Source organism: Martes martes (genome assembly GCF_963455335.1).
Source record: "Martes martes genome assembly, chromosome: 5".
NCBI classification, from domain to species: domain Eukaryota; kingdom Metazoa; phylum Chordata; class Mammalia; order Carnivora; family Mustelidae; genus Martes; species Martes martes.
The window spans coordinates 136855646-136875042 of NC_137892.1; the positions used below are offsets into that span (position 1 = coordinate 136855646).

A 19397-nucleotide genomic window follows, 5' to 3' on the forward strand; every position below is an offset into this window, starting at 1 on the left:
TTTGATAGTTTGATCAGAATCTCCTTTGGTCATTTGCTCTATTCCTTAGTTCCTGAGAAGTCTCACTGTGAGTTTGGAATAATGAGAAATGTTCGTCCTGACGTGGCAGTGAGGGTTATCCAGTCCATGGCTCGTTTCATGGCCGCCTATTTTGCCAATCAGCTGCTTTACATTTTGCCACCTCACAATGTGAATGATCTTCCTCCCCTTCATGTTAAAACAGGTAAAACAGTAAGCAAATAATATTCTCACTTTGTTTTTTCACATAGTATTTAGAATCAACTTATATAGTGATAATTATTCTATGGAAATAGTACTGTTCTAGCTTGGTGTGTGACATATAGATTCTCAGTGCCTATAAATGAATAAAATCTGAGAAAGGTATTGCTTAGGTTGCTTAGGTTTGTTTTTATTGAGTATGGATTTTTAATTATAAATTTTAGATAAATTGGCATTTTTATAAAGTTTTCATTTTTAAAGTAAAAGGACTGTCATTTATATAAAAATGTGAAAATTTAACAAATTTTGAGTATGTTAATTTAGAATTTAATTTTATTTGGATGATTTACTTTTATAATTTTCTTTGGATTATTTACTTTGCTCTATTTAATCATTTTATTAATGTCAAAATGTACCATAGATCAGTGCGTAGAGAACTGGTCTGCCCTCATGGAGAGAAACATGTACACAGATTTCTATGATGTTCATTTTATTCCACTAATTTTGTTAAGTGTCTGCTGTGTGCCAAGCAGTGTTGAAGGTGCTGGAAATATATTAACTTGCACCACATGAGATTAATAATATGAAGATATTTGTAGTTCTTTTATTTTGTTGTATGAAATAGACTTATTCTGACTGCCATGCACAAAACAGTTAAAATGCCTGTTCTTTTATGAAGTTTAAATATAACATCTAATTAAATTAACATTTAATTAAATAACATCTAGTAGCTTGAAACAGAAAGTTAAATAAATGAAAACATAAACAAGATATATGAAGTGGTGATAATTGGCATGCAGAGAACTGAAGTAGAGTAATGCGTGATGACTAAGTGGCTATTTCAGAGGGTGAATTTGGGAAAATGCTCTCTTGAGGGGGAGGGGACATTTAAGATGAACTCTTAATGACAAGGAAGAGCAGCATGAACATATCAGTACTTACAGCATTCTAACCTGAGTTTGCAGAAAAGCCCCAGAACAAGAATAAACTTGATGCATTTGAGAAACTGAAAGGCTGGTGTGGCTGGAGCATAGAGGGTGAGGTGGAGACTGATAGGACATGAAGGCGGAGACAGCAGCCAGTTGTTGTGAGCCAGGGGAAGGAACCTGCTGTTTAAGTACAGTGGGATTTCATCAGGAAGTAGCATGAACTGATACACATATATTAGAATAGTACAAGATGTAAGGTAATTAGAAGTTTAATAGAGGGGAGTGCCTGAGTGGCTCAGTCCATTAAGCATCTGCCTTCAGCTCAGGTCATAATGTAGGGGTCCTGGGATGGAGCCCTGCTTCTTGCTCCCTGCTCAGTGGGGAGCCTGCTTCTCCCTCTCCCCCTTCCTCTCCCCACTTTGCTCTTTCTTTCTCAAATAAATAAATATTAAGAGAAAAAGTTTAATAGAGATAGCAACAGGTGATCAGCAAACTTAATCACAGAAGAGTGGCTTTTGAACTACGTGTTCAGAGTCTTCTGTAACTGTCTCAGGATGTGGGTAGGAGCAGAGGACTGCCTATGCCCACTTGAACAACACTTTAGCAGTAGTGCTAGTCTCTCTTCTCACCTGGGGTTCTTCAGGAGGTTCTGCTCCCTAGATAGTCATGTTTGTGAGGCAGGATCAGAAGGGAACTTGTTTCATGGTTTCTTTACTAGTAGATCCCTGCTTCCCTGGGAAGAAGAGTTTTTCCTGACCTGATAATGGCTTGTTTTAGGGAGCTGGTACAAATAGAAACAGGTGCTCAGCTTCCACCAGGCTCTGTGAGCTCTCCTGTCCCTTTCCACCATTATCCTTTTCTACCAGGTCCTAATTCAGATTCAGCTGGTGCTCCCTTCCTTTTCTCCCTAACAGCATGCACTCCTTTCACTTTTATGCCCTCCCCTAGAACATATATTATTCAGATACGTATTACTTATTTCCTTGTACATTTGATAACACAGTTGACCCGTGAACAACACAGCAGTTAGGCGTGCCAGCACGCTGCACAGTCAAAAATTCACATGTAAATTTTGACTCCCCCAGAAGTAAACTGTCAATAACCTATGATTGACCACATGTCTTAGCCATAAGCTAAACAGTTAATATGTATTTTGTACGTGTATTATATATTGTATTCTTACAACAAAGTAAGCTAGAAAAAGAAAATGTTAAGAAAATCATAAGAGAGGGGTGCCTGGGTGGCTCAGTGGGGTAAGCCTCTGCCTTGGTCTCAGGTCATAATCTCAGGTTCCTGGGATGGAGCCCCGCATTGGGCTCTCTGCTCAGCAGGGATCCTGCCCCCGCCGACTCTCTGCCTACTTGTGATCTCTGTTTGTCAAATAAATAAATAAAATATTAAAAAAAAAAAGAAAATCCCAAGAGAAAATACATTTATATTACTGTACTGTATTTATCCAAAGAAATTGTGTATGAGTAGACCTGCACAGTTCAAACCCATGTTGTTTAAGGGTCAGCTGTGTTTATTATCATTGCAGTGGTTTTATATTTAAGCTCTCTTTTGTTACATCTCTAGGTATTTATCACCTGTATTTTCTATTTTGGGTAGTAATGTTTCTGACAACAAATGTCCTTAATCCACATTATTTTACTAAAGAGAAAAGGTGGTACTCCCTGTGTTTTTTTGAAAAACCTTTAAAAAAATATCAAATGCTGACTTAGAAAGTTTGTCTCGATTTATCTTTCCTATCCTACATTATTTATAGGACTTTAGCTGTTTGCCATGATCTTTGTCTTTTCAGATCACTTTGCATCCCTAGACAGGATTGATCTTTATCACATTGTAGGAATAAAGGTGATAGAATTATTGAATTGCTTTGGGGCATATTCATAAACATTCATAAAAACTCAAAGGCACACATTTTTATTTCTTGCGTACATATCTTCCCAGCAAGAGGAGAGGCTAGGAAAGAAAGTTTTGTGATCTCTTCCTAAGCCTGAGACTGTGATTATTGAAAAGTTAAATACCTGAAACATGATAAATATAGCCTTTAATTTCTAGTATCTTGAAAAAGGTATCTGCAGGCTTGACTTAGAATAGATTTTATGCTAATCATTTTAATTAGAGCTAATGGCAGAATGTATTGAGGATTTGAGTTGCTTATTTGGCATGATGTTTGCTGTATGAAAGCAATACAATTTTTAGAAAATTAAATCATTCAAGTTCTTTTAGTAGTATGGTACTTTGTTCATAGTAAATAAAAAAGTACGAAAAATTTCATCACTCTCTGGGCTCTTGGCCTGTGCAGAATCAAACATTCAAGTGAATGGCAAATTTTTGTGTTTCTATCCAAATGTGTTTGTCAGAAAGCTAAAGTGTTAGTGTTTGGTATGGGCAGAGACTAGGTCACGTGAGAAACTGATCATTTCAAGGAGCAGAAACCCATGTATACCATTTGCCAGTTTTATTTTGAGGAAGTGATTGGGAATGTTAGCAATATGTATGTTTTTTTTTTTTAAATAGCAGTTCAGGCATCGTATTTCCAAGTTGCTTACTAATGTTACTTTAATTTGGGAATGGTATGGAAGGCTAGGGAGAAGGATAACACCCTTTGTATTTAATCCCAGGCCAGACTGAAATCTTATCCATTTAGTCAGGATTATTGAAAATCACTCTTTTCTACTTTTTTATAAACACTAATATATTGAACACTTAATGCTTGAGTTTTACCTCAAATTAGTTATGTATTGCATGATGCTATGAGGAATACAGATTCATGTAAAATGCGTCTCTGGTCTCCAAATTTCTAGTGGGAGAAACAGAGATGTATTTCATTTAGCCCACAGTAATAAATTGTACACTGTGGCCCAGTATACTTTAGTGTGTATAAGTATGTTTATATTATCTGACATAAAGTTTTCATTAAACTGTATTTATATTTGTTTTATGTGATGTACTCAATGCTGTCTCTTCTCTTTCTGTATCCACGCGGTTCTGTTTCATTTTTTAAGAATGCTGGCATTTACTTCATGACCCACTAATGAGGCATTTTCTTCAGTGTTAAAAACAAAACCTAGAGTATGTTAAGTATTACTTAAACCACTTTTTAAAAAATATTTTATTTATTTATTTATTTAGAGAGAGGAAGAGAGCATGAGTCGGGGGAGGGGCAGAGGGAGAGGAAGACAGAATCCTAAGCTGACTCTGCACTAAGTGCAGAACCCAAGGTGGGGCTGGATCTCATGAACCTGAGATCATGACCTAAGCTGAAACCAAGAGTTGGACACTCAGCTGATGGCGCCACTCAGGTGCCCCCATTTTAAACCATTTTTTAAAAATATTTTATTTAGGGGCACCTGGCTGGCTCAGTCAGTTAAGTGTCTGCCTTCCACTCAGATCATAATCCGGGAGTCCTGGGATTGGGCCCTGTGAAGGGCCTCCTGCTCTGGCGGGGAGCCTGCTTCTCTCTCTCCCTCTGCTCCTCCCACTGCTTATGCTCTCTCACTCTCTCTCTATCAAATAAATAAATAAAATCTTAAAAAAAAAAGACAAAGAAAAGATTCTATTTATTTATTTGAGAGAGAGAAAGCATGAGCAGGGAGAGAGGTAAGGGGAGAGAGAGAGAGAGGTGAGAAGCAGACTCCCTGCTGAAGGCTCCACATGGGACTCAATCCCAGGACAGTGAAATCGTGACTTGAGCCACAGTTTGATATTTAACTGACTGAGGCACCGAGGCATCCCTATCTCAAGCCATCTTTCTTGTGATTCTGTGTAAAAAATGCTAATTAAACAGATAGGGGCTCCTGGCTGGCTCAGTCAGTGAAGCATACGACTCTTGATCTTGGATTTATAAGTTTCAGCCCCACATTCAGTGTAGAGGTTACTTAAAAATAAAATCTTAAAAAAGAGAGAGAGAGAGAGAGAAGTAACTATGTGAGGAGAAGTGAGTTCCGATAAATTAATTGTAATATCTATTTTCTTTTACGTACTCATAGAATATTCCCTTCGACGTATTCCTTTACAACACTCTAAGGTGGCCAGTGTTGTAAGAGATCAGAATCTTTCTGATGTGTGGACAGTTGAATATGCCTTTGAATTATTACTTATTGGTGGCCTAGTTCCAGAGGCTGTGTGGCTGGCACATAAACTTGGAGACTGGAAGACATCTGTTTCCATTGGTGTGGCCTTCCAACAGTTCTGTAAACATGATAGCAAATTCATAAGGTATGTATATTTAGGCAAACTTAGGTTAAGAAATAGTATCATAGTGACATCTAACTTTTTATTTCTCTCATTGCTGGCATTTGCACATTTTGTGGAATCCTTAGTCTAGCAGTGTCCAATAAAATTGTTTTCAGTGCTGGAAATGTTCTATGTTTGCAGTCCAATATGATAGCTATTAGTCATATGTAGCTATTGAGCACTTGAAATGTGGCTAGTAAGACCAAGGAACTGAGTTGTCAGTCTAATTTAAATTTAAATAATAAATATGCAGCTAGTGGCTACCATGTTGGACAGCTTCACAGCTTTCTTGTATTAAAACTTAAAAAAAAAAAACACTTTTATTTAGTACATTTGTTAGTAATTCCCTCAAAAGTCTTAGACCATGGGAGAGTTTATCTATCTTAAGTAGGATTTAAATTTTAAGCTAATCAATCTAATATATGTATTTTTACCTTTTTAAATATTATGGTATTGCTATATCTTTGATATTTTTTAGCTCAGTAATTCAACATATATTTATTTATACGTAACCTTTCTATACCAAGCTCTCTGCCAGATATTTTAGTAGACGTAAACGTAGATGGCACATAGTCTTCATGCTTAAAACATTTATAGTTTAATAGTGAAATTAGGACAAAACATTATTATAATTTAGATAGTGTGGTAAAAAAAGTGCCAGTGATGCAGTGGAGAGAGCAATATTATGAAATGGGCATAGAACAGGGAATATTTTATGTAGGAGATATCATTTGAGATAGGCATTAAAGGGAAGACAGGATCTTGACAAATGGAGTAGCTGTAGGCAGGGAGAACATTCCAAACATGAGCAAAGGCATATGGCTAAAGACAATTTTGGTACAGTTTGGATAGAGTAGACTGTCGGGTAGCAATGGGAAATAATGATGGGATGATGTATTAGTATCATAATCATGGAGAGCCTTAAAAATCTTCGTAGTGTAATATTTCCTCAATTATTTCTCATTTCCCCCTAATTATTTCTTTTTAAAATAGAGGATGAATAAAGAAAATAAATTTCACTGTTCCTTAAAATTTCATGTTTAGTTCTTAGTGTGTTAATATTTCCTTTTTTTCAAAGTTTGGATTCATTTCTCTTAACATGATGTGATTTCAGGTCCAACAAAAAGGGTCTGAATTTACCTATAAATTTGACTCCAGCACAGATTTTCCAGGAAAAACTGCAGTGTTTTTTAGGTCAGCCAGCCTCTTCTGAAGCAAAAAATGAAATGGGCTCAAGACACAAACAGTTTACAGGTATGTTACCCACTTTTGTCTGGCAATGTATCAGCTTAATTAATATAAATCTTATGATATTTTAAAAAGTTTGTTAATATCCACAAATATATTAAACTTTGCAGTAAGCTTATCAAAGATAAAAGTTTGCTATTTATTCCTAATCATGGGAGCATTCAAAACTTATGCCAGCTCAAAAAATGATGGTAAGTAACTGAATGAGACTCTGATTTTCTGTACATATCTTTTTACCAGTTATATATTGCTCTATTTGGATTATTTTCTCTTGTAGTCATAGCTGTAGAATTCCACACACAGGAGAGTATTTAGTTCAAGTCTTGCTGAGTGCATAAATCACAGGGTTGGTTTTGTTTTTAGTTTGAAAAGTTCAGAGTGGCATGACAAAATTAAAAATAATGTAATATCACATATATTTCATAGATTTATCCAGGAGCCTTAAAAAATTTGTCTGTTTTATAAATGGAGAAATTTAGATGAAAAGTAATGAAGTCAGGTATTTAAAGATATATGTTTAATGACTACTGTAGGACCCTTTGATTTTGTTAGTGCATGTCTCTATTAAGTGGTGAGACTTCTAACTCTAGATTCTTAGATCTTACTAATTATAACTCCTTTTTCCAGATCTTTCTGGATCAATAATACTTGGAAATCTGACTAAAAACGTCTTTGCTAGTTTTCTGTCAATATTTTTAAATTTATTTTTAAATTTTTAAATATTCATTTATTTTTTAAGATTTTATTTATTTATTTGAGAGGGAGAGAGAGCAAGAGAGCAGCAGAAGCAGAGAGAGGAAGCAGACTCCCCACTGAGCAGGGAGCCCAACTCAGGGTTTGATCTCAGGACCCTGGGACATGACCCAAGCTGGAGGCAGACAGACACTCAACTGACTGAGCCACTCTGGCACCCCTGTCAATATTTTTTTAAATAACTAAAAAGATACTGTAACTGCATGAAAGTTGGTTTTGAAAAAAAAGGACTAAAAAAGTCTCAGACTGAACTTACAGTTTTGGCAATATGTTATTTTAAATAATCTGCAAAACTTTGCCACAATAAATAGATAGATAAAATGTGTTTCTAGATAAAACATAAAAATAGATGTTTTAAGGCTAATATATAGAGAAAGTGGGGAAAACTTCCAGGAGTCAGAAAGAGGAAATAAAAACTCAGTGGATGCCTCCCCTAGATATTTAAGCATGATAAAAACATAGAACCACAAAAAGACCTGTATACAAATGTTCACAGCAGCTTTTTCATAATTGTCAAAAACTTGAAACAACTCCAGTGCCTGTCAACTTGTGAATGGATAAACAAATTTCAATGTATCTGTACAATAGAGTAATCAGGAATGAAGAGGGGCAAACTACTGTTAACATGCAACAACGTGGATGAATTGCAGAACCATTGTAAGGAATGAAAGAAGTCAGAAACAAAGATTACATATTGTTTGATTCCATTTATGTGGTATTTTATTAAAAGTAACACTATAAGGGGGCACCACGGTGGCTCAGTTAGTTGAGTGTCTTAACTCTTGGTCTCTGCTCAAGTCGTGATCTCATGGGTCGTGGGATTGAGCCCCATGTCGGGTATACGGCTCAGCGTGGAGTTGCTTGAAGACTTCTCTCCCTCTGCCCCTCCCCCATCCTCACTCTCCCTCTCAAATAAATAAATCTTAAAAAAAGAAAAAAACAGTGTAATGACAAGAAACAGATCAGTGGTTGCCAACAGAAGGGTGTAAGAACTTTTTGGGGGTGATGGCATTATTCTTACAAGGCTGCATAAATTTGTCAAAACTCATTGAACTATATACTTAAAAAGGATGAATTTTAGCATATGTAAATTATACCTTATAAACTGATTTAAGAGCAAACTCAGCAGATGGTTAGTGAAGTGGAAGATGAATTTGAACTCTCTAGGTGTGTAGGACACAGCTTATGTATAATAAGAGTTTCTTTATACCCATACCAAATTGTGGATAGTAGCTATCTCTGGAGAGAGTGAGTGGAATATGATTGGTACAGAAATTTCAGGTATATCTGAAACATTTTATTTTTTAAAAATACTAAATATATCAACAATGCAAATATCAGACAAGAATGAAGTCAATACATGAGTGTTTTCATATTATATTCTATATCTTAGAGCATGCTTTAAATATTTCATAATATAAAAGTCCCTAAATCTTTAGTTCTATCATCTGCATCTCCTTGCACTTTACCTTTTGGGACATATCCACATTTATATACGTATTTATATAGTTGAAGCTAAATGGTAGGACTGTTTTTTTGTCTTTTTAAAAAATTTTATTTAAATTCAATTAGCCAACATATAATACATCATTAGTTGTTTGGTTTTTTTTTTTAAAGATTTTATTTATTTATTTGACAGAGAGAGAGATCACAAGTAGGCAGAGAGGCAGGCAGAGAGAGGTGGGGGAAGCAGGCTCCCTGCTGAGCAGAGAGCCTGATGTGGGGCTCGATCCCAGGACCCTGGGATCATGTCCTGAGCCGAAGGCAGAGGCTTTAACCCACTGAGCCACCCAGGCGCCCCACATCATTAGTTTTTGATGTAATGTTCAGTGATTCATTAGTTGCATATAACACCCAGTGCTCATCATTTCACATGCCCTCCTTAATGCCCATCACCCTGTTACCCCATCCCCTCCCACCTCCCCTCCTGCCACCCTCAGTCTGTTTGAAACTCAACATCCAAGAAACAAACCAGTCAAGAAATGAGCAGAAGACATGAACAGACTCTTCTCCAAAGAAGACATACAAATGGCCAACAGACACATGAAAAGATTCTCCACATCACTTGCCACGGAAATACAAATCAAAACCACAATGAGATACCACCTCACATCAGTTGGAATGACTAAAATTAACAAGATAGGAAACAACAAACGTTGATGAGGATGTGGAGAAAGGGAAACCCTCTTACACTGTTGGTGGGAATGTTTTGTATCTTTTTGCTTTTCTTTTTTTTTTTAATTTTTTTAGCTGCATGACATAAATAATTTTTACTAACTTTTATTTAAAATATACTGTGGTAGGGACACCTACCTGGGTGGCTCACTTGGTTAAGCTCAGTCTGTCAGCTCAGGTCATGATCTCAGGATCATTAGATCAAGCCCTGTATTGGGCTCTGCTCTGGGTATGGAGCCTGCTTAAGATATTCTCTCTCTTGGGGCGCCTGGGTGGCTCAGTGGGTTGAAGCCTCTGCCTTCGACTCAGGTCATGATCCCAGGGTCCTGGGATCGAACTTAGCATCGGGCTCTCTGCTCAGCGGGGAGCCTGCTTCCTCCTTTCTCTCTGCCTGCCTCTCTGCCTACTTGCGATCTCTGTCTGTCAAATAAATAAAAATAAAATCTTAAAAAAAAAAAAGATATTCTCTCTCTTTCTTCCTCCTGTCCCTGACCCATGCTCAATCTCTCTCTCCATGAGTGAATGAATGAATGAATGCATGAATGAATAAAGTAACAGAATAGTTACTAAATTTCTGGCTAGAAGTTGTCTTGTTTTGCCTGTCAACCAGTATGTTCACTTTTGATGATCTGCTTTTTCAAATAGGAAATTACACTACAAAATAGGCTCAGCATAATATAAAACTTAACTTTCTTACCTAATTTTGTATTTGGTAGATCCCATTGAAGAAGAAGATGTAAATCTGCTATTTGGTTCAGTGCAAGAAGTACTGAAAGCAGCAGTTATGGCTGATGCAGATGTTTTGTCTGAGACATTTCAGCTTCTGGTAAACTCCGCCAAAGACTTCAGTAGGAGACTGTGGGGCTTAGTGCCAGTTGGCTTGTATCTTCCAGCTCCTCCATTATATTGTCCTCAGCCAGCTGTTCTTAGTGAAGTAAGCTTAATCTTTTAATTAATTTAAAATTGATTTTGTCTAAATTTTAAAATAATCAACTTGGTAATAATTATCAAGATAAGAATGCAAGCTCTGAAGACAAACTTTCAAATCCCAGCTTTGCTGTTTATTAATTGAATAATCTTAAGCAATGTACTAAACTGTTTAAGTTTCCTTATCTGTAAAATGCTGATGATTATAGTAACTATAATAGCATTATTGTGATGATTAAATGAGATATCCTGTAAAAGCTTTTACCTTAGGGCCTAGGACACGTAGTAAGCAGTCAATAAATGTTAAAATTATTGCAATAATAAAACAAAATCAAGAAAGAGTTCTCTTTATCCAGATTTTTAAAAAATAGACATTTGTTTAGGGCAACACATAATGAATGTCAGAATTTAGAAGCCATACATTGTTTCAGTCTTTTATTCACCTCATTGTCTTTGCCTCTTTTGAAAGACTTACTGTGTTTTTTTATTTGGTAGGTCATTTTTTTCTCCTGCACTCATCAGTTGATAGTTCTGTCATAAATAGCAATATGGTGTTCCTCTCAGGAACTTTTTCTCTGCTCTTATGATATCAGAATTAGCTGGCTTTAAGATTTAAAGTATTAATGCAAATTATTTACATTTAAATTATTTTTATTTTTATTTTTTTAAAAGATTTTATTTATTCATTTGACAGACAGAGATCACAAGTAGGCAGAGAAGCAGGCAGAGAGAGGAGGAAGCAGGCTCCCCGCTGAGCAGAGACCCCGATGTGGGGCTGGATCCCAGGACCCTGGGATCATGACCCAAGCCGAAGGCAGCTGCTTTAACCCACTGAGCCACCCAGGCGCCCCTACATTTAAATTATTTTTGACATCTGATTAATATTTTGAAGTGATTCTAGTATTTCTTCACTACTTACTGTTTTAGTATGAGCAACTTCTCTGCTTTTTTCTTTTTTTAAGAGTTTTTGTTCTATTCTTATTTGTTGTATTTACAGTTATGTTTCAGTAGGTTTAAAATATTTCATTGATTGATATTTCAAATGTAATATGTTATACGTGAAAGGAATAAATTGTCCATCGTATTTCTTAGTAATTCATCTTTTTGTCACCACATTCTGAGTCTTCGGTAGAAATAATTCAGTAAGTTTAGAAATTAAGAATAGCATTTAAGGTATTTTTGGAATATGCTACACTGATTCTAGTTCGAGTGGTTACAATCCTTAGTACTGATTCATTTTATTACTTTTTATTAAAATAATCCTGAGTGGTAGGATTTCTCCTAAATATCACTCTATATCAATTGAATTCTTTAGGTTGGAAATAATAGAAAACTTGGTCCAAATTGGCTCGCCTAATTAAAAAGCCTAGTAATAGGGTAGTCTTCTGACTCAGTTATGTTAACATAGATTTGAGCTCTTCCTCTCTAGTTTGTTTTCTAAAGTGCTAGCTTCAGCTTAAGGCTGGCTCCCTTTGTGGGAGCAGGGTGGCTACCAACAGCTTTTAAGGATACCTTGTCTATGTCCAGAGAGAGAGGGAGGGGGAGAAAGAAAAAAAGTAGAATTATTTCTCCCCCATTATTTCTCTCCCTCAGGGTACTGAGATTCACTCTTGGCTAGGGAGAATACAAGGTTCTGTTTGGCAGTCCATTAGTACCATTGGAATCAGGAGTGGTGGGCTTTAACTGTTGTAGGGGAAGTCTTGGGTTTAAGGTCAGTTTAGCCCTTTACATTGTTTGAGGTGAGAGAAATATTTCCTTGACACTAGCAGTAGCTATAGTTGAAATCTGAGGCCATCCCTCAAAATTTTCCTTATAAATCTCCCGGAACATTTTAGTTTGAGAAACACTGTATTTATTTTTACTTTACCCCTTAAAATTTTCATATTACTAGCTACTAAAATCATTGGTTTTATTTTCTTCAGGAAGATGGTGATGATCTTCTTTTAAAAGCTGAGAAAGAGAACCGCCAGAAGGTGTCTGGAATTCTTCAACGGGTCCTCTTGCTTTTCCGGGCAGCTCGATGTTCTTTTCCTGTGGCACAGTGGTACATCTTGCAGTTGAGATGGGCAAGAAAAGTCATGCAGAAGGTCTGGAAACGTCTTAGTCATTTATGTGCTATGTTAAACTATTTAAATCTACTAATATTTATTCATATTTACAAATACGTACAATTATGACAATTTTCCAAGGAATCCTACCCTATAAAGGCATAGATTTCAGGTTTGTTTATAATAAGCAAGGCTGTCATCCTCTTCTACACTGACTTCAGCTGAGCCATAGCTGCATCTTTACCTGATCAGCGGCCATACCGGACATCTGCTCACATGTCCCTTATCCAGATGTAAGCCCTTTATAGACCTGTTGTCTGTCTCTGTGAAATGTGGAAATAAATATTATTAGCGCCAAATATCTTTAATTTGGCCCCTGATTATATTTAAATGTTTTTGGTTTTAAGTAGGCTCTATGCCCAGTGTGGAGCCAACATGGGGGTTGAACTCATGACCCTCAGATCAAGACATGAGCTGAGATCAAGAGTTGGATGCTTAACTGACTGAACCACCCAGGTGCCCCAACCCTTGATTATATTTAAAACAAGAATCTACAACTTTTCTTAGTAGAACCTTTAGAGAGACTTTGAGAAGTTACCAAGTTGTTATTGAAAATTTGACCTTTTTTTTAGAAAGAAAGGTTTGTAAAATTTGCTTACAGCTACCAAAGAAATATAACATGAAATTGTACCCTTTCTGTATCTTGTCATCCCAAAGTTATTTTCAAAGCATGTTTACTGAGTAGGGCAAAGAGTTTTCCTGTGTTATTGAAAGACTAGTTTTAATAGTTTCAAGATCTACTGAGTCTGTTTTTTTATAGAAGACTTCATTTTTAAAATATTGTTTAAGGGATGCCTGACTGGTTCAGCGGGTTAAGCCTCTGCCTTCAGCTCAGATCATGATCTCAGGGTCCTGGGATCGAGCCCCGCATTGGGCTCTCTGCTCAGCAGGGAGCCTGTTCCCCCCCCCACCCCGCCTGCCTCTCTGCCTACTTGTGATCTCTCTCTCTGTCAAATAAATTAATAAAATCTTTTTAAAAAATTGTTTAAGTAAACAGTTTTCTACAATAAATTTGGAAATTAGAGTCTCATAGAAGTTTGATCTGATATACAAATCCTGACAGTAATCTCACTTAATCTAGCTTTAACTAATTTAGCTAGCGTTAAGACTGTGTTAAGACTTTAGTGACATAGTTGAAGACATGCCTCCTAGGACTAACAGGCCATAGATTAGAGCCTTTGTGTGTGTAGTCATTCCTACTCTGATTGCCCAGTGCCGTGTGTGACTTGCAGCTTATCTTTAAGGCCTGTTGTCAACCCTTGGTCTATATACAGAAGTGACCCATAAATTCCCTCTAATTCACTATTCCTCAAATTTCTCTGATAGTTTTATTGTTAGCCCATGAATTTACTGATGTTGGGAGAGGTACCAAAAATGTGGAGATCCATTCTTACAGAAATTTGTACAATTTATAAGTGATTCCCTGTATTGCTGTGTTCTCTACCTCCTTCATTCAGACTTTATTGGGCGTATAATTTAATTACAAATTTGGTTGTAGTAAATTGATGTTTTCTAATTGGTTGGAATGCTGGAATGCTTGTTGCTACCAAAATTATAGGGTCTTTATTCATGAAAGCAAAAAATCACATTTCTCATAAAGTTGCATAACAAAATATAGACTGTTGGCTGCAGGAATCTGAACGCTTGACAGGGAGCAGAGATCAGATTACAAGATAGCTCATGCACATGGCTAAGAAGTTCGTGCTGGTTGTTAGCAGGAGTCTTCCCCTGAGCAAGTGATCCAAAAGACAGCAAGGTGGAAGCTACAATGCCTTTGTGATTTAAACCCAGAAATCAGTACAACCACTTTGTATTCTGCTAATTAGAAATTAGTTACTTATTATGATCTACACTCTAGGTGAGGGAAATTGGGCTCTACCTTTGAAGGGATGAGTTTTAAAGAATTTGTGGACATATTTTAAAACCACCATACTATTATACCAATGTTAACAATAATTACTTATTAATGTCTAATATCTGGTCCATAATAAAATTTCCCTAATTTTGAAAATGTCTTTTTAATAGTAGATTTTTTAGAATCAAAGTCCAACCAAATTTCACCCATGTTTGGTTATGAGCTTATAGGAAGGACTATATTATCAAGTCTGACTCATAAGAATCAACAGACTTATCCAGGATCAAACTTTATACCAATGATTTCAAGGATATAACTAAAAGGTGAAGCTTGCAATTGCACATGTTGCTCCCAAGGTTTTTCTTGCTGTGGGAGAATGTGATCTGACCTCTGTTTAACATCATGACCCAAGAGAGTATCAGTTACTGAACATCTCCTTTAATTATAGAGCTTGTGTGACATTTCCACACAATTTACTCCATAAATCCATGCATTCTATGTTTATTTATAATAACCAACCTAGCTAGGCTCTGTATATCTAGTAAATACTGTGCATTTGTTTGACAAGATGTCTGTTATTAGCATGATTACAAGGGAATTTGATGAGATTGTCTCTTTATGGAAGTGAATAGAAGAGGGAGAAAGCAGGTTAGAAACCTGCTGCTAATCCTTTCATTTTCAGGTTTATGTCTCTTAGATTCCTTTTCTTTTATTCTACAGCAGTTTCCTTTAATTTCTTTTCTCTCCTTGATTTGTAGAGAAACATGGTAATTTGTCCTGTACTGTATTGTGCATGTGTTTGATAGTTTATCTATTTGGGGTCATTTAACTTATTCCTCTTTCCTTTTATTTCCCCGTAAGTTAGTAATTACTCTATACTCATTGAGGTACAGAGGCTTGATCAGGTTCACATTTTCTTAGAAATGGGTCCTTCATAAATGGTGTGGTATACTTCCCTGTTGCTTCATATCATGTGACACATAGGACTTTTTTTTTTTTTTTTTAAAGATTTATTTATTTATTTATTTGACAGAGATTACAAGTAGGCAGAGAGGCAGGCAGAGAGAGAGAGGAGGAAGCAGGCTCCCTGCTGAGCAGAGAGCCCGATGCGGGGCTCGATCCCAGGACCCTGGGATCATGACCTGAGCCGAAGGCAGAGGCTTTAACCCACTGAGCCACCCAGGCGCCCCTGACACATAGGACTTTTTATCTCACTTTTAGTGACGGTGAAATGGATTCATGAGTTTGGGTTGTTTTTTACCCACTCATATTCTCCATCGGCCAGCAACTTTTTACCTAATTGAACATTAACTGATTATCCTTGCTGAAGTCATTTCTTTATTAGGAGTTGCCAAATGGTGACTTTAATTCTGTCACTTAAGTTTTTTGAAAGTTATATACGTAGATATAACTTTTGTTATATTTATTTTTAGGTACTGCACATAGTTTTATTTTGGAGGAGAGATGCTTAAATGTCTTTTTTTTCTTTATTATGCTTTTGGGGAAAGTCAGGACAAATAGCATTAAATTCTTTCTATATAGGCAAAACTGAGTGATGAAAAAAATTGATTGAAGCCTTCTTTTCTCTTTTATGACCTAGCCTAGTGAATTTCTTGTTTTTTTTTTAAGATTTTATTTATTCATTTATTTATCAGGGAGTACAGAAGCAAGGGGAGTGGTATTCAGAGGGAGAAGCAGGCACCTGCTGAGCAAGGAGCCTGACGCTGGACTCAATCCCAGGACTCTGGGATCCTGACCTGAGTTGAAGGCAGATGCTTAACCAACTGAGCCACCCAGGCATCCATAGTCTAGTGAATTTCTTGAATTAAATTTGTGAGCTAAGTTTCTGGAAGTACAGCTCATGTCAGGGATATTTTCTTACGTAGTATAGGAACCCTGGGGTGTTTTCCATTCTATATGGTTTATCTTACCTGCCTTGTTTGTTCCATTATACCTTCCTTAGAAGTAGATTCAGATGACTGATAATTAACATATTCTGTCATTCTTTCAGATTCGAATGAAAGGGTCCCTTCCTTCATTGAGTCCTTTCCCTCAGTCATTACTTAATTACTGTAAAGGAGGGGTAGCATTCTTTCGACCTGGAGCGGCTGGAGACCACAAGCTTGATGAAGTTTCCATTAAAGCAATAGGTTTGTCCAAAATGAACTGCTTGCTTAGAAATTAGGCCTAAATATTAATAATGATATAATATATACAATTGATTTGGGGAAGTTTCTATACAATGGAATACTATATTGGCAATGAAAAGACAGTACGTGTATGTTACCACCAAGGAAAGATACCCAGGATATGTTAAGTGAAAAGAAGACCTACTTTCAGCCCAGCATACATAGTATGATTATATATATATCTTTGTGTACTTTTATTGCTTTTAATTAAAAAATTATCCAATAGTGGAAAGTATGTTTCTAGTATTGAAAAATTATAAACTTAGTTGCCTATCATAAGGGATTTCCCAGATAAACTAACTATCCAGTATTAAGTAGAGCTGAATATATTGATTTTGAACATTATCTACAATAGGCTCTAAAGCTTAAAGCAAGTAAACTACTAGTAAATAGAGTAAGTTATTTACTCCAAAAATGTTTTCAATATTTTTATGCAACTGCCCATGCATGAAATATTCTAGAATAATGTACATAAAAGTTCTGAAAGGATTTTCATGACTTTTATATAAGGTGTTGGCAATGAACATATGTTTCTTTTTTTTTTTTTTTTTTTTTAAACATATGTTTCTTTTATAATCAACAAAATAAAGACATTTATTTTGGAAAGAAAATGAGCAGTGGTGAAATTGCTATTATAAGAATGTACATACTCATCCAGTTTTTCATATTTGTATTCCTGATTTAGGTTGCTTCAGAGAACTTTGTGCTTTGTGTTGGATGCTACATATTCGTGATAAGTTATCTTATAGTTGCAGGCAGTATCAGAAAGCAAGAGAAAATGTGGAGGGAAAAAAGGTATTTACTTGCATAAGAATAAGGAAAATGAACAAATATTATTTGAGAAGTTATTGCTTGATAGAAGATTTTACTGCTTATAAAAGTCTTTCTTTTGAACTCCTGATCTGTCCATCTAAATTGAAAAGGAAATGTATTTCTCAATATCCTTTTAGGACCTCGAAGTGGAGTTTGATTCCTGTATGGTTGAGCACTGTCTCAGTGCAGTGGAGTGGGCATACAGAATGCTGCCCTTCTCTCGATTTGCTAATATTGAAGAACTTATTCAGGATCTAATTTTGAGCCTTATTGGAGAATTGCCACCAATCAGAAAGGTAATGTGAATGTGGTGAAAACAAACTAAATGAAAATCAGAGACTTCAAAGGATTTTTGCTTTATTTTAATTAAGAATGATGTTGCTCATAAACTCATTTTCTAAATTTTTCTGAAGGTAGCTGAAATTTTTGTGAGAGCATTTCCCAATCCTGAGGACATAAGGGTTCCTTTAAGAGAAAAATATCACTCTCTTCAGCAGAGACTCAGACACTGTGTTGTAAAAGGTAGTATTTGTCATTTCTTACGTATATGATGAATTATGGAAGATTCTTGTTTTCTTTTGAAAGCATATGATTTCTAGTGCTTATATTTTTATGCATTTCTTCTTTCTTTGAAGATAGTATGAGAAGGCAGAAATAAGCACTCCTCCATCACTGAAGCACCAGTTTTGCTTCGGAACCAGACAAAGCTGACTTCACGTCATGGCTCTGTCATTTAATAACTGTGTGACTGTAGGCAAGTTGCTCAGTCTCTATGGGTCTTATTTCCTTATTTGTAAAATGGGTATACTAATACCTACTTTACGAATGTGTATTTAAAGATTAAGGGATGCCTGGGTAACTCAATTAAGCGCCAAACTCTTGATTTTGTCTTAGGTCGTGATCGTAGGATTATAAAATCGAGCCCCACCTTGCTGGGCATGGACCCCACTTAAGATTCTCTCTTTCTCCCTCTACAGCGCTCTCTGCATGCTCTCTCTCTTTCTCAAAAAACAAAACAAAACAAAAAGATGAAGATAAAATATATAAAATGAGCATATAGAGCTTTGCATAATGCAGATATTTTATTGAAAACTAGTGTTCTTCCTCTTCCTTTATGGTTATTTGTATTTCTGATTTTATCCTCTACAGTCAAGATGCCCTTGTGGAAATTTTTTTTCTTGTGGTTAAAATATATACATAATATAAAATTTACCACTTTTAAGTATACAATTCAGTGACATTAACTACGTTCACATTGTGGAAATTTTTTAAAAATTCAAATTGCCCTCTTTTTTATAACTATAGTATATAAGTCTAGTTAAGTCTTATGATTATACATTATTGCATTAATATATTTCTGGTTTATATTTTTCTTAATACTTTCTTGACATTCTCTAAAATGTCCTGTTTATGTATAATAATGTTTAAATTATTTTCTGTAGGCAGCCTTGAAAAACTTCCCTTTCTAATGTTTCCTGTTATTTGAAGTCGGAAAGGTGTTTTTGTTTCTTTGGCTAAAATTATATTCATTTTCTCTTATTTACCACTCTTGGGGATGGAAAAGTTGTTGCGATTCTTTTTGTAATTATCTGTCTGATTTTTTTAATAGTTAAATTACTTCTTTTTTTTTTTTTAAGATTTATTTGTTTGTTTGAGAGAGGGAGAGTGAGTGCAGGGAGAGGGGCAGAGGAAGAGAGGGGAGAGAGAGACTCTCAGGCAGGCTCCATGCCCAGCGTGGACCCTGACATGGGGCTCCATCCCATGACCCAAAGATCATGAAGTGAGCCAGATGCTCAACCAACTGGGCCACCCAGGAGCCCCAAAACAGTGAAATTACTTCTTAAGTTTTTGTTTTCTAGGGCATACGTTCTTATGGAGTCTGAATTCTGTCCCTTTTATTGTTCTTTAATGGTCCTTCTCTAACTTTGGCAATTCTGCC

The 19397-nt window shown here is 36.0% G+C and overlaps 1 protein-coding gene across 1 annotated transcript in view; it reads left to right on the forward strand.

The window, feature by feature from the left end:
• CPLANE1 (ciliogenesis and planar polarity effector complex subunit 1) overlaps positions 1–19397 on the forward strand; it is a gene marked incomplete at its 5' end in the record, with an annotated part of 140404 nt that overhangs the window by 27112 nt on the left and 93895 nt on the right. Inside the window, 9 exons of the mRNA XM_080803312.1 lie at positions 50–223; positions 5144–5372; positions 6505–6644; positions 10283–10500; positions 12416–12580; positions 16468–16606; positions 17331–17440; positions 17596–17754; positions 17872–17980. Of these exons, the coding sequence (XP_080659438.1) occupies positions 50–223; positions 5144–5372; positions 6505–6644; positions 10283–10500; positions 12416–12580; positions 16468–16606; positions 17331–17440; positions 17596–17754; positions 17872–17980 (1443 nt within the window). The remainder of the gene's footprint in view (positions 1–49; positions 224–5143; positions 5373–6504; positions 6645–10282; positions 10501–12415; positions 12581–16467; positions 16607–17330; positions 17441–17595; positions 17755–17871; positions 17981–19397) is intronic.